At 33.6% G+C, this 13894-nt stretch overlaps 1 protein-coding gene across 1 annotated transcript in view; it reads right to left on the bottom strand.

Moving 5' to 3' along the window:
* Positions 1–2460: 2460 nt before the first annotated feature.
* The window catches only part of Smp_094660 (putative phosphate transporter), a gene marked incomplete at both ends in the record, with an annotated part of 37508 nt that continues 26074 nt past the window's right edge, over positions 2461–13894 (bottom strand). Inside the window, 4 exons of the mRNA XM_018794811.1 lie at positions 2461–2698; positions 4351–4536; positions 6549–6664; positions 7974–8146. Of these exons, the coding sequence (XP_018649186.1) occupies positions 2461–2698; positions 4351–4536; positions 6549–6664; positions 7974–8146 (713 nt within the window). The remainder of the gene's footprint in view (positions 2699–4350; positions 4537–6548; positions 6665–7973; positions 8147–13894) is intronic.

Below are 13894 nucleotides of genomic sequence, written 5' to 3' on the forward strand. Positions count from 1 at the left end.
AATTCACTTTACATATATACAGATTCAAGTTAACATTCTATCTGTGTCATATCAACATTAACAATTTTATTCTAATTGATTTGATATTCCTAAATTTACATGCATTAAACTATGCACTTTGCCTTTAACCTGGCCAATTTTTCGGATTATTAATTTGGATATATAATTGTAGAACCTGAAGAGAATTTATCGAAAAGAATATTCTTCGTTCAAATATTAGTCTTTTAATATGATTGGGATTTTTAAACGATTGAAATAGAATACGTCACCGAGCATAATAATTAAAAGTAAAAGTTCATAGCGGGAAGACAGGTTTACTGATAGTAGGAAGAATATTAAATTACGATAACAAGTCTTATCAATAGTTAAACATTGGAAATAGGAGGTCAAACGTGGGTAAATAGACTTGGAATAGTCATCATAAAACATTAAAATTATTACGTAATAAGAAGTATGTAAATGATTAGATAGTGAAGAATACAAACGGAAAGAGGCGGAAAACTACAAATAAATAACGGATGTGAAAATAATGTTAATAATAACAAAATTAATAATAATAATGTCTAAAACAATTAGTCCCTTTGATAAATTTCGATAATGTAATAAGAAGACGAAGATTATCGTCTTCTCATTACATTATCAAAATAATGATGTCATTTGTTAAGCTATATCCGGCCATGGAAGGGATAGGGGGTACAAATTTCTTCTGCACACATAAATTGGAGTGAAATGTACGAATTCCAATGGCTTCAGCTATATGAAGGAGACGGGAACGAACTCCGTTTTGTAATGGCTATATTTACCCACGTTTGACCTATTTCCAATGTTTAACGATTGATAAGACTTTTGTTATCGTTATTTAATATTCTTACTACTATCAGTATACATGTCTTCCCACTTTCAACTTGTACATATACATCGAATGGCTATGGCTTTTTATAAACGTAACCTCCTCGTCAATCGCGTACGATACGGTGGACTTAGTGATTTTTTCAGGAAATATTAGTGGACTGTATAGTTCAGATCGAAGAGAAACAAACACAGTAAATCAACTTTTCTCATCAGTATCATGATATATTTACACTATTGAAATTACCAGTATTATTCCCATCATAAAATATATATACAACTACTGTTAATACATTTACATGTATTATTTACTTTACACATATCGTTGACAACCATTATCATCTTAACATACCTATTTTACTCGCTACAATTATATTCATTCACTGGATAAGAAAGATCACCTAAGCAGTACATTTTTAGCCACTAAAGTTTGGGATAACTCAATATATTGAAATAAGGTCTAAGATACAATATGATAACATCCATTATCTATCCACTATTCAAAAGTAAGTAATATTGAAATAATGGAGAACATTTACAGCTCCGGTGAATCCATTTGGTAGTGTTATGTACTTGAACTGGATGATTTAATTGCGAAGCACTTATGATTGTTTGGAAATCTCCATCAGAATATTCTACATGATATAGACCACGACGACAATGAAAAATCCAAAATTAAACCATCCAGCTCAAGGAACATAACACTACCGTAAATAATGGTGTTCAAAGTGAATTACGTATCTAATATCATCTTAATATGTATTAACGTCATTTCACCATTGACAGAAACATATTCGAGATTTATTTCTTACATCAGTAACATCATAAGTTCAATTTATGTATCCTATAGTTTATATGATTAATAAAGAAAGTTGGGAAGAAAACAACCGAACAGAAAATTTGAAATTTCCTCTTAATTAATTAATTGAATTACATCATAATTAATAGTAATTTCTCATTGAACAAACGACTTATCAAGAGGGTAGTAACTAGAAAAATAATTTTTTTGGACTAATATTAGTTGTTAAAAACAAAATTACACATAGATAATGTTTTATGTTACAATTTTAAAAAATCTTGCTACAAATCTGTTCTTTTTTTAATACTCCTTGTCTCTGTTTATGTGTATGCATGTGAGTAAACTGTGTACAGTGTTAACTGATAAACAGGGTACCATGTCGACAGACATTGAACGTAATGAAGATGATGAGAGATTAAGGAGAATTTTACTTTGAAACAGAACTTTAACTAAATAAACCATCACCACTTGTATTAGTAAGAAAACATTTATCAAATGAATACGAGATCAGTTATAATAGTAATAATAAGAAAGGAGAAAAGTAACTGTTTTCTATTCTGTATATATGCATATATGTTTACAAGCGGATGTGTTGAACGAAAAAAGAACAAAAACAGTAGAAATCTAGTAAGTAAATGAAGAAGTGAGCAGAAAAAAAATCAATCAGTTCGCTCAAAATGAATGAGGATAAAAACAAGAAGTTACATTATTGATTTGTGAGATTTACTTTATTCTTTTCTTCGTTTTTTTTTACTTATAAAAACAAATTTTTTGAATCATAAAATATTTATTAATAATATAATAAACAAAATTCATACAACAAATGTAAATATATACATGAGTAAAGCAGAGATAGCACCAGCAGCGGGTAAGGTTACTAACCATGCAATTAGAATATTACGAAATATACCCCAATTAACATTGTCTTTAGAACGTGCACGTCCAACAAATACAACTGAACCAACTTTACAATGTGTAGTTGATATTGGTAGACCAATTTTACTAGCAATTAATACAGTTAGGGCTGAACCAATCTCAATACAAACACCACTAATAAAAAAAAGTAAAAGAATAATGTTAATAATATAAAAACGGTCCAGTGAAAATGTATATTAAAGAATTGGTGAGTTTCGTTGGACTTGCATTTTCTTACATTTACGTTCAATCTACATATAGTGTGTATATAGACGAAACCAATTCAACTATTTCTACAAACCCTGTACCAGTAATAGTTGTGTTCAATAGCGACAAACTTTCAGAGGTTATTCCAGAAGTCCCAATGAAAAGTCGTGACCAGTCAGGTGTGAGACAGTTACCTATCACAAGTAATGGAAGGTGGTTGCATAATATCGTAAATCGGTTGAAGTTGGGGTAAACCATTAGATGCAAGCTCAATGGTCTAAAGGTTAAATGCTCATCTCATGAAATGAAGTTCTTAAAGTTGGTCATCGGTGGGGTCAAGGATTTTTATTTTTATTTAAACACATAAATATTGGTACAAGGAAGCACCAGATACATATGCGCCTCACAAATCTCATTCGATTTGTGTGAGGGCTGTGATACTGCCCAGGTGCCCAGACTGAAGCAGGTGGTTTTCTTAGAGGGCCACACCCCGAGCCTTTGACCTGAAGGTCTAGTCCACAAGGCAGTGGAGCATCGTGAGGAGATGCAGTCCCATGATAGCCCGTGATCAATGATTGATTCGTACGCCATTTGTTCCCTCAGGATACTGGAGCCCATGTGCACCATTGGTTTGGAATCAGGGTTTTCCAACTCACCTAGGTGGACACTCCACATCCACCAACCCGGTTAAAGCGCCGAACATTAGCTTTTCGTCCTCTCAATTTCGTAAACAACACCCCCATCACGAGAAGGCAGTGAGTAGGACTTCCCTGGCAGAGGCTATATATTCGCTGGCCATATGAGAGCATTTCGAGAGGGAGAGCGGACTCTCCCCACTCTCGGCCGTACCAGGGCATTTGGGGGTCAAGGATGCTTACTAACGAGTAGTTACATACTGAGATGAAGCTACAGTCCAGCACTTCCTAAGTTTTAATGGTCGTCTAAGTAAAATCAACCTGTGATGTCAGCTATGAAAATTTAACAATCCCCATAAATTACTTCAGCGAAAATAAAGAATAGAAGAAGTGGGACACAACTGTTTCCTCATCTTAACCGTTGAATATTAACTAAGTAACTGATTTAAAAAATAATAAGTTATTGAGTATTGAATACTACAAAACTAGAAGATACTAAACATTCGTTATAATTTCACTTTATTTGCATCCCATCAGATGACTCTCATAATGGACTTAGTAACACAAAGTACACTTTAAACAACGTGACACTAAAAAACATATTTAATGCGCACTGTCAGAATTAGCTAAGATGTCGATTAATGAACAATAGTGCTTGTTTGGTAAGGATTTACAACGACTACATCCCACCACTCAAGTGACCTAATATTCTTTCTTGAATTCTTTTTCTAGACTTATTATTGTCCCATCAGAGAATGACTTTTTTCAGTTAAAAATAATGTGTTTGTTGTGAAAAACGATTTCATAGATCAAGTAAATAAAAACGTTTGAATGAATATAAAGTATAAATTACAATTAAAACTATTCAGATTGATAGAAAGATGGTATTGAACACATCGAATATCTGCATTAAACATATTTTGCCCAAAAAAATCAGTAACCAACCTAGAGGGTGATATTTTCGTCAGATCTTCACCTAATGTTTGAATAACTCGTCTACCCCATATCCAAAGACCAACCGATATACCAACACCACCATAAACTAAAATCCAAATATCTGTAGTTTTCGATGAATCAACTGATTGTGTGGTGGCGATAAGCCATAAACCGATCAACGGTCCGATAGCATTACTGCATAAAAAATAATTCATAAAAAACTAACACACTAAGTGAATTGTTTAAAGATGAACTTCATGTATTATAATGGGTTAGCAGTGAAACAAGTTTACGATTATTATTGTTTTGAATGAGAAGTCTGAAAATAGTTACGATCTTTCCTGGTGAAAACCTTCTATGATTCGAATGTTCACCACGGACCCCTGAAACAATTCAAACTACATGATTCAGCTTAAAAATTAACCAGATGGATGACAGCATATAAAAATTATGTTAGTTTAGCCTAAAGTGCATTCATACTTTGATATACCAGCATATCCACAAAAGATCCGTGATTCGAATAGAACGTACAAGTATCTCATTTCATTTAAAAAAGCTTTAGACCCTTAAGTATTCCACATTTCAATGCTACGCTACGAAACATAGTTTTCATTGAATATGCTATTTATGGGGACATTATTTCACTTAGTTCAAAGTTTGTAAAATACTAACATTTAGTTTTGTCCCTAGCTTACTCTAGAAATCATAACCTTTCGTTTGATGTATGATTCACTGCTACACCCTTTTTACACTGATCTGCATTAGGAAGTGGGAATCGGAAATAAATCGAGTAGTATTGATGGCGGAGTTTTGTTCTCCGAGCTGGATGGTTCGGTCGTGGAGCTTTCATCGTTCTTCTGAACGACACCATCAGCACAAACTTCAGGTAGAAGTGAAGTGTTCGAATTTCTTCATATATGTCTCACAGCTTGTCCTCTAGACCAAGATCTTGATTGCTTATTGTTGACCTGAGGTGAGTATCCTTTCCAGCTTCCTCTTTTGGTCACCCATGGCGTGTTGGTATTTGTGGACTCTGTAATGTGCATCAATTAACATTACGTGTATCATTTTTCTCCCTCTTTACTCAGCTATTCTTCATCCCATTCGGCAATTAATTGGAGGTCTGTATATTACACTCGTTGGGAGAACATGCCGACGAAGACACTCGTGGAGAAAATAAGGTTTATCTCGACTGGAAGCCTGTCATTTGGTGAAATTCTCCTATTCCAGTTGACTCGTTTTCTCAGGTGATAGAATGGTTTTCGTCTTGACGCTCAAGGCTATTAGTCTTCATTTGAACTCATACATTTCTAGCCTCAAGATAAAATCAGTTAGCCTATCATGTCAACGTCTCAACCTAGATCGAGGCACGTTTTCTTCTGTATATTATCGCGTAGACAGATCAAGGACGTAATATGAAAAATGCTGAAATTACACTAGCTTTTTTTAATAACAAAAACATAGACTATTATCAGATACCTAAATAACCTCTTCGATTTTTTGTTAAGAGTATAAACCAGTGTCAAACGGAGGATATAAAGTTATAATAATCCTCTTTCCTTGTCAAAAATTGCAGACGACCGCTGTTTAATAATAATAGTAGTAATAATAATAATAGATATCAGAATGAACATCATCGCAGATATTTCCCACTATCTTTTCCTAAAAATTTAAACTAATCGAATTAGCAACATGACTATAGTTTACAAATCATGAATAATGTTTTAGTTATTAAAGAGACACTTTACTGTATTGTATCCATTTCAATAAAAAGTTAACGAGAACTATTGTGAAAACAGAATTTCTAACAGAAAGCTATTCTAAGAGCTTTAAAATTCATCATGAATATTTTTAAAAGTGTTTGTGACGTCCAGAAGTATTTTTTATGGGTTGAATAAATTAGTTGCTAACGCATAACTTTGTAATGACAGATAGCTACAAGTGATGTAAATATGAACAAGCAGGACATGTTCAATCACTTCAATTATTCTTTTCCAGTACTGTTTTTGATAATCCTACACAGTAGAAATAAATAGTGTTAACAGTGAATACTAATAATCCATTATGGAAATTCAACTCAGATTTTATACCAATTATAACTAATCTTAAGCTTTTATTACTGAATATACTTCAATAGTAGTAATATAAGTGGATTTCTCTTACATACACAGTTTATTTATTGATCAAGATATGTTAAACATTCATACCTTACGTCATTACCACCATGAGCAAATGACCCAAAAACAGCTGTTAAAATTTGTAAAGAAGAGAAAACCTGAGCTTCAGCAGGACGATCTTTAACAGAGTCCATAGGATCTGGTTCCTATATTCAGAAGAATGAGTAAAAATCAAGTGAAGATTATATGTAGCAAAAATATGAACAATCCATTTCATGTGTTATATTTCAAAATATACATGCCTGAAAATAGTTTAATCATTCAGTTGAAACAAACGATATCATGCAAAATACTTATATGTAGAATAGTTCAGACCAGTTCTTTCGAGCATTGCTTTATTTACTACAACATTAAATTGCCTTAAAAGGCAACTCTTCAATTGCTCTGTAAATGCAAGGTATCTAGGGTAATATCCACATTCTGTTCATTGTTAGCTTGGAAAACAAACGATTCAGAAATTCAACCGAAATAATTCATCCACTACTTAAGGTTAGAAATTTCTACACTTTCGTTCATCCCAAATACCGAAAAATTCCCATCATATTAAAACATAAATAAACAAGTAACATCCAAATTAATAATCACAAAGGTGGTGAGATTTGAGACAAAATACATCGTTTAAAAATTATAGCGTGTGAATTTAGATTTATTTGCAATAGGAAATAAGTGGTATTTAAACAACGAGGAAGATATATGATAAAATACAAGTCTAATAACCACAAGTTACCTTGTAGCATCAGGTATCTTCCACTGTATGATGTAGTGACCCACGTAAACTTGAATCATGAACACAATTAAAATTGCAGCCGCATCATGGACTAATATGTTCGACTTCTATAAACTGTTAGGTGACCTTAAACTGACCTGTGCATATTTAAATTTAACGTTACTGATCATAATGTATTCATTTGTAGTTTTTATGTGTGAGCACTTGCTAATTATTTACGGTTAACTCCAAACATTTTTTATGTGTTTGTTGTCTCTGTTTTAATTGGTTATCTGTAATTCATGTATTATTCATTCATTAGTCACTGAATAAACTTTTTCAGCCTCTCCTGTCTGAAATGTCCTAAAACCATTCTCGGATTTGAATTTTTATGACTATGTGGTATTGAAGCGGTTAGTCGACAGAGTATATATGAAGTCAAGTAACACATACACGTCACCAGGATCAGCATCGTTCAATCATAATAGAGTCATTTTCGGGCACTAGAATACAACCTTGTAGGGATCTGTGCAATGATCGAAACCACTGACAGGATAAACCATTTAGTTTTATTGATTTAATGTATAAACTTGGTGGGATGTTTATTTGTGCTAGTTTCCACGTCGGTTATAACTTATTGGTTGATATACAGTAACCATTCAAGACTATCTAGTAATTTAACTAAGGTATATATATATCCCAAAACATACAGTGACAAAGGGAGATAAATACTTAATCAGGATACTCACTTCACCAATTGTAGATAGGTTAGGAGGAAGTGATACATTCATTTTACCATTGGTTAAATTATGACTACCATCCGTGATGGCATTTTGATCACTTGAGGAATAATCCAAAACCCAATTTAACTGATTTCTTTTATGACCTGTTTCATCTGGATTACTTGGTTTCACTTCAAAATCTATGGAACAAATGGAAAAAATGTAAAAAGAAGCGAGCGAATATAATAACCTCATACAAATAAGAATAAACTTCGACTGAAAATGATGCGGCATGAAAACCTTGAGATTTAGATTTTGATCAGAATGGGGTCTTTGTGGAGATTGTATTAATTTTAATAGTTGACTTCATGAGTCGATCTAAACTACGCCTTCATTGAAAACGTGAAAGCACTAGATCGCCATTTCTTCCTAGTATAGGACTCATTATCAATGCGCATCTATGATCCCGCACACAGAACTCCAACCCAGAACCTTCGGTCTTGCAAACGAACACGTAACCTCTAGACTACTGAGCCAGTATCCAAAGGTGTTAATGTCTAACTTCCATCGATTCATGAAAATTCACAGTAACATAGAGAATTTAAAAATGATAATAACAATAATAATGGCTAGTGTTATTCACAAGAAATAGTGTGAGAAAAGGATTTTGACAAAAATATATGCAATAAAGTTGACGTATTCATAATGTGTTATGCTCAAGAGCAAGCGTTCAAATTAGGTTTACATTTTTGTAGAAATATTACTTCTGTTTCAGTATACGGTTTTTATACCATCGAACAGATGTTTTTTACCGATGAATAGAACTATGTGTAACTATTTTCTTCTTCTTAGATAACAACTGACGTTGAAATTTTAAACCGGTTGCGTAACAGTTAGGGAAGCAGTATACAGTGTGAATATTTGGTTTCTTTTCTTTTAGTAACGTTGTAACACTTTTACTTCAATGTTTGAACTTTACAGAACTTGATTTCATTTAGGTTAAGTAATCACCCTTTTCTTAAATCTAAGTATTTACACGTTTGAGAAATGTAGTTTACACCTACAATGAAAATGTCATTGCTTTTTAAATAAATTTATTCTACAGAATAATACGTCATTTTCTTCCATACTGTAAATGTGACAAAGTACATTGCAGTTTATATATATCAGATATGGCCTAATTAACGAACCACTATCAGCATCCGTAAACAATTTTTATGGGAAGGTATTTTATTTATTTAATCAAATATAAACATTGGCACACGGAGGCGACAAATATATATGCATCACACTTCGTCATTTGATTTGTGTGAGGGCTGGACGGTGGTGGTTTTCTCAAAGAGCCACACCCCTAGCCTTTAACCTAGAGATCTAATCCACAATGCAGTGAAGCAACGTTAGGAGATGCAGTCCCATGGTAGCCTGTGACCAACAATTGTTTCATACGCCATTTGTTCCCTTAGGAACGTAGAGCCCACGTGCACTATCGGTTTGGATTAAGGGTTTTCAAACTCGCCTAGGTGGGTCCTCCATACCCACCAACCCGGCTAAAGCGACGAGCATTCGCTTTTTGTCCTCCTAATTTTGTAAACAACCCCCAACCTTGAGAAGGCAGTGATTAGAAATTCCCTGGCCATGTGAAAGCATTTCGGTGCGAAGAGCTGACTCTCTACATCCAGAGGCCGTATTAGGACATTGGCGGATAAATCACAGCAATAAAACTGCAACAGATTATTGTTTATTTTGTCGAATGGTAGTGCAACACATTCCTTCTACTCATTTTCGATTATCAAGTCGACGTTACTTATTCTGAATGGATTGTTTGGGCATCCATTTCAAAATTATGCTGTCTATTGATCCCGACCATTTTTCGACCATTTAAAAGCTAAGTTAGTCAATACACTGAAAAAAATAATACTAAATTATATTTATGTAGAATGTTGAATGTATTAAACCTATTATACAACTAGTTTTGACTTGGTTGACAGCATCGACAAAAGCAGTTCATGCCTTAAGATTAATTTTTAGTTTGAGATTAAAAACCAGATCACAATGTCAGAAAATTAGAAATAGTACTGACAAAAATAGCTAAATAATAATGTTTCGGCTACAGACGTGGTCGGTCAGTCAGTCACAACGTAGAACTTCGTACGTACGTATATCAGTTCCAGTTGCCATACCACATTAGCACAGAGATGAAGTTGTCGATTCAAATACCATAGTGGTAGAAGTAGTAAGAGTATAAGCATTATGTGAAAGATTAGGGTTTGAAGATGCTATTCAAGGAGTATAATACGGTGAAATAAATTTGGAAAGAGAAAAAAGAAAGGGACATGAAGAATTCAGAAGATTAGAATTTGGGAGAACACATAGAGTGGATGCACCTGCTCCATAGCAAACGATTTTGAGCCATGTCATTCAAGGTCTCTAACCATCGATTGCTATCATCTCGCGGATCCCAACCAGGTAGTCTACACCTATCAACATGGCTCAGTCCACTTGTCAGTGACTTCACGGATTTGTGCCACATTTTGGTCTGGCCGCCCCTAGCTTTCTTCCAACCTGCTCATACACCATGAAACATTGCACGTCGGGGTAGTCGGTGGTTGAGCATACGTAACACATGTCCCAGCCATCTCAACTGATGAAGTTTCACTACTTTATCAATCGATTCGACATCCTTACCTAGTACCCGTTTCCTAACAACTGCATTACTTACCCGGTGATCTCAGGATATACGATCAATGCTTCGAAGACATCTATGATTGAATACTAGTAGCCTACGAATATCCTCGACTCTCATCGGCCATGTTTCACTGCCATAAAGTAGGACGGAACGAACTGCTGCACAATAAACCCGTCCTTTGGTTGCTAGACGGATATCTCGCCTACGCCATAAATGACGTAAGTTGGCGAAAGCTAGACGAGCCTTCTGTATCCGTGCTGAGATTTCGTTACACACCAGACCACAAGGGCTGATGAGACTCCCAAGATAAGTGAGGCGGTCATGATTATACTCATTCACTGCTTTTGAGTGACAATATGCAGAAGTCTTAATGGAATAAAATACTACTCATTTTTCGTGTACAAGAGATTTCGATTATTACCTTTCAAATATACTGCAAAGTAACGAGAAAATATACCTAAATTCATTCACCATCTATTTAGTTAAATTATATCGAAATTATGCTTTCTGAATCATAAAAATAAACATCTTTTCATTTGTGACAAACTTTCAAGTTTCCGAAAAGATCTACACAATCAACTTGTATTATATAGATATTTATTGTCTGATGAGATGTAAATAACTAATAAATTATGGTGAAATTATGTCTTATTATTTAAAACACTTTAATATGTAATATTATGATTAATACATATTCGAATTGATAAAACAGGATTATGGTAGAGGACTGAAGTTACCAGTCTATAGAGCAAATATCAGTATAACACAGTGCTAGTACATTCATTTGTAAAATGGCATTTTTTAAATATTTATTTTCAGATTTACAAACGTTTTGACTGAGATCTGAAGTAGTTGTTCAATACTTTGAAATTTGTATTTTTAAAGAAATGGGTGAGGCAGTTATTAAAATCTATTATCATCATTCATAGGTAAACGATATGTTACGGTTAAGGATCGATCCATATTCAGTCTTAAAAAGCAATTCGTGGTCACGGACAGTGTGTACCCTAGAATAATATGAAGGAGTTAACCAAGTTTATCTTCAGTGTTTAAGTAACTAATTAACAAAGGTAGATCATAACTGTGAAAATATGACCTTAAATTGACTTTTATACCGTTTACGCCCGATAAACACATTATCTTCAAATTGAATGATTTTCATACTTTTTCAGTTTACGTACATCTCTCAATAAAAAATTGCTAAGTAATTTGATGAGTCTTCTAATTGAACGTTATATTCAGTTCCTAAGCTCCTCTAGTAACCTCCAGGCTAAAATCTACACAGCGACTTGAACACTAAAGGGCGCAAAATATGGAAGAAAACGTTTTACTTCAAAGGTTCATTTTATGTACAGAAAATCTAGGGTTTTTATAGTATTTTAGATGGCCTTGGGTTTCTGGAAGATTCTGGAACACGACTAAACATAGTAGCAGCATAAGTAATCATTCAATCGGAAACTCAACATTTCTAGATGTTTTTGGTAAAACTTCTATTAAATGCCGATTGGATAAGATGCTTTTCAACGGCTTTTTAAGCCTTTGTTGGCTGTTTTAGAGTTTTCTGGATCTCCCCAACATTATTACTAAAATTGAAAGAGATCTCTACAGTTTTCTGTTTTGGAACTAATACTGTAAATGCATTTCCTACAAACCGAGTTAAGGATGACTGGATTCAGTAGCTGAAAATAAATTATTCATAGATTAAAGCATTCTACATATCTAACTCATAAACAGTATCAAGTATCATCGTAGCTTCGAAAATTAAACAGCTTTAAGTTGACAAGTGATAGTTAGCACGTCAAACTACTTATGTTCTGGTGTGTTGAACTACAACAAAATAGTTAGTTATAAACAACGTAAAACCTGACACATATGTGGATTGTCTTAAGTTGATAGGCCACATTAGAACAACAAGATAGAATTATCAAGACAAATCGTAGCGCATTAGAAGTAGTAACAGTATTAACAGTAGTAGTAGTAACAGAAAAGGTTAGGTGTAAAATCGAAAAAGGTATAAAGAGATTTTGAGATTCAAAAACAAAGGGAAGATAAACAGTGAACGTGTAGTAACCCCATTGACCTATTTTACGATTTGTCTACTCGCTGTGATCTAGACATTTAATCCACTGTGTAAAATTATATGAGTCCGATTGAGCGCATGTCTAAATACCAATCTTTATCTATTATCTCATTGGTTGTAAAAACAGGCAAGCACAATCGATTAACACTAATAAATGTTTATGGATTTTTAACACTCACACATACACTCACTCATTTCCCTATGTGCTTGCTTTCTGCACGCTTGTGGATTTTACTAATCTTTAACAATATACTATCTCTATAACTGGTGTTTGGGCTTTTGAATAACCTCGAGTAAATTCATAATATTACTAGGAGATTTAGCCTACGTTAAATACTCAGATAACGGGATACTATTTATTGGAGTCAGATATAGAGAAATTAACCCCTACAAATGCACCTGCGCGATTGCAGACAGTTCCGGATAATGTCAGCCTATCTCCAAACCATTCTAAAGATAGTTGAATAGTCTCAAATACACAAAAATCAAGTGCATTATCCGTTATATTTACCGTCATTTGAAACATTATATATGGATATTTTACACTTATCATAATGTAATATCTATATGTTAGAATTAACTGTATTGAAGACTTTTCTGATATAAAGTCTGTACACTTATTTTATGTTTCAAGATTAATACAAATGTTTATAGGTTGTAAGAACCTGAGAGGAATCGACAAAATGGATGAATTTATGTAGTTCTACCATGATTTTTGTCCGTTTTTTATTAAAAGCTATAAATGGGAAAATCATGTGAAACAATGTAGTAAATCTCACGCTTGTAGTAAAATTGTGAATTGAAGTTGAGAGTTTGCAATATACACCTAATAAAAAGGAATGATGATATTTAGTAAACATTCCAATATAGATATGTAAGTCTGTGAGTGATTATGGTCATGAAGCCCCATACTACGATCAAACAACTGTCCAGTGCATCCTGGTTACTAATGGTATACTGACTGAGGTCAATCTGTGACGAATGCCACCTTTAAATTAAATCAAACACCATGAAACCCGCTCAGTAGTACTTTCGTTTCCCCTGATATTACAATTATGATAACGTAGGCGATCTTTACGAAGTTACTTATTGTTATATCCACTTCAAATCATACTTTAACAAATATTGAATGATTTCCACTAACCCCAATTATTAAAATTTATGTAAATACTTTTAGATTTC

This window comes from Schistosoma mansoni, chromosome 1, assembly GCF_000237925.1.
Source record: "Schistosoma mansoni strain Puerto Rico chromosome 1, complete genome".
In the NCBI taxonomy this organism is placed as follows: domain Eukaryota; kingdom Metazoa; phylum Platyhelminthes; class Trematoda; order Strigeidida; family Schistosomatidae; genus Schistosoma; species Schistosoma mansoni.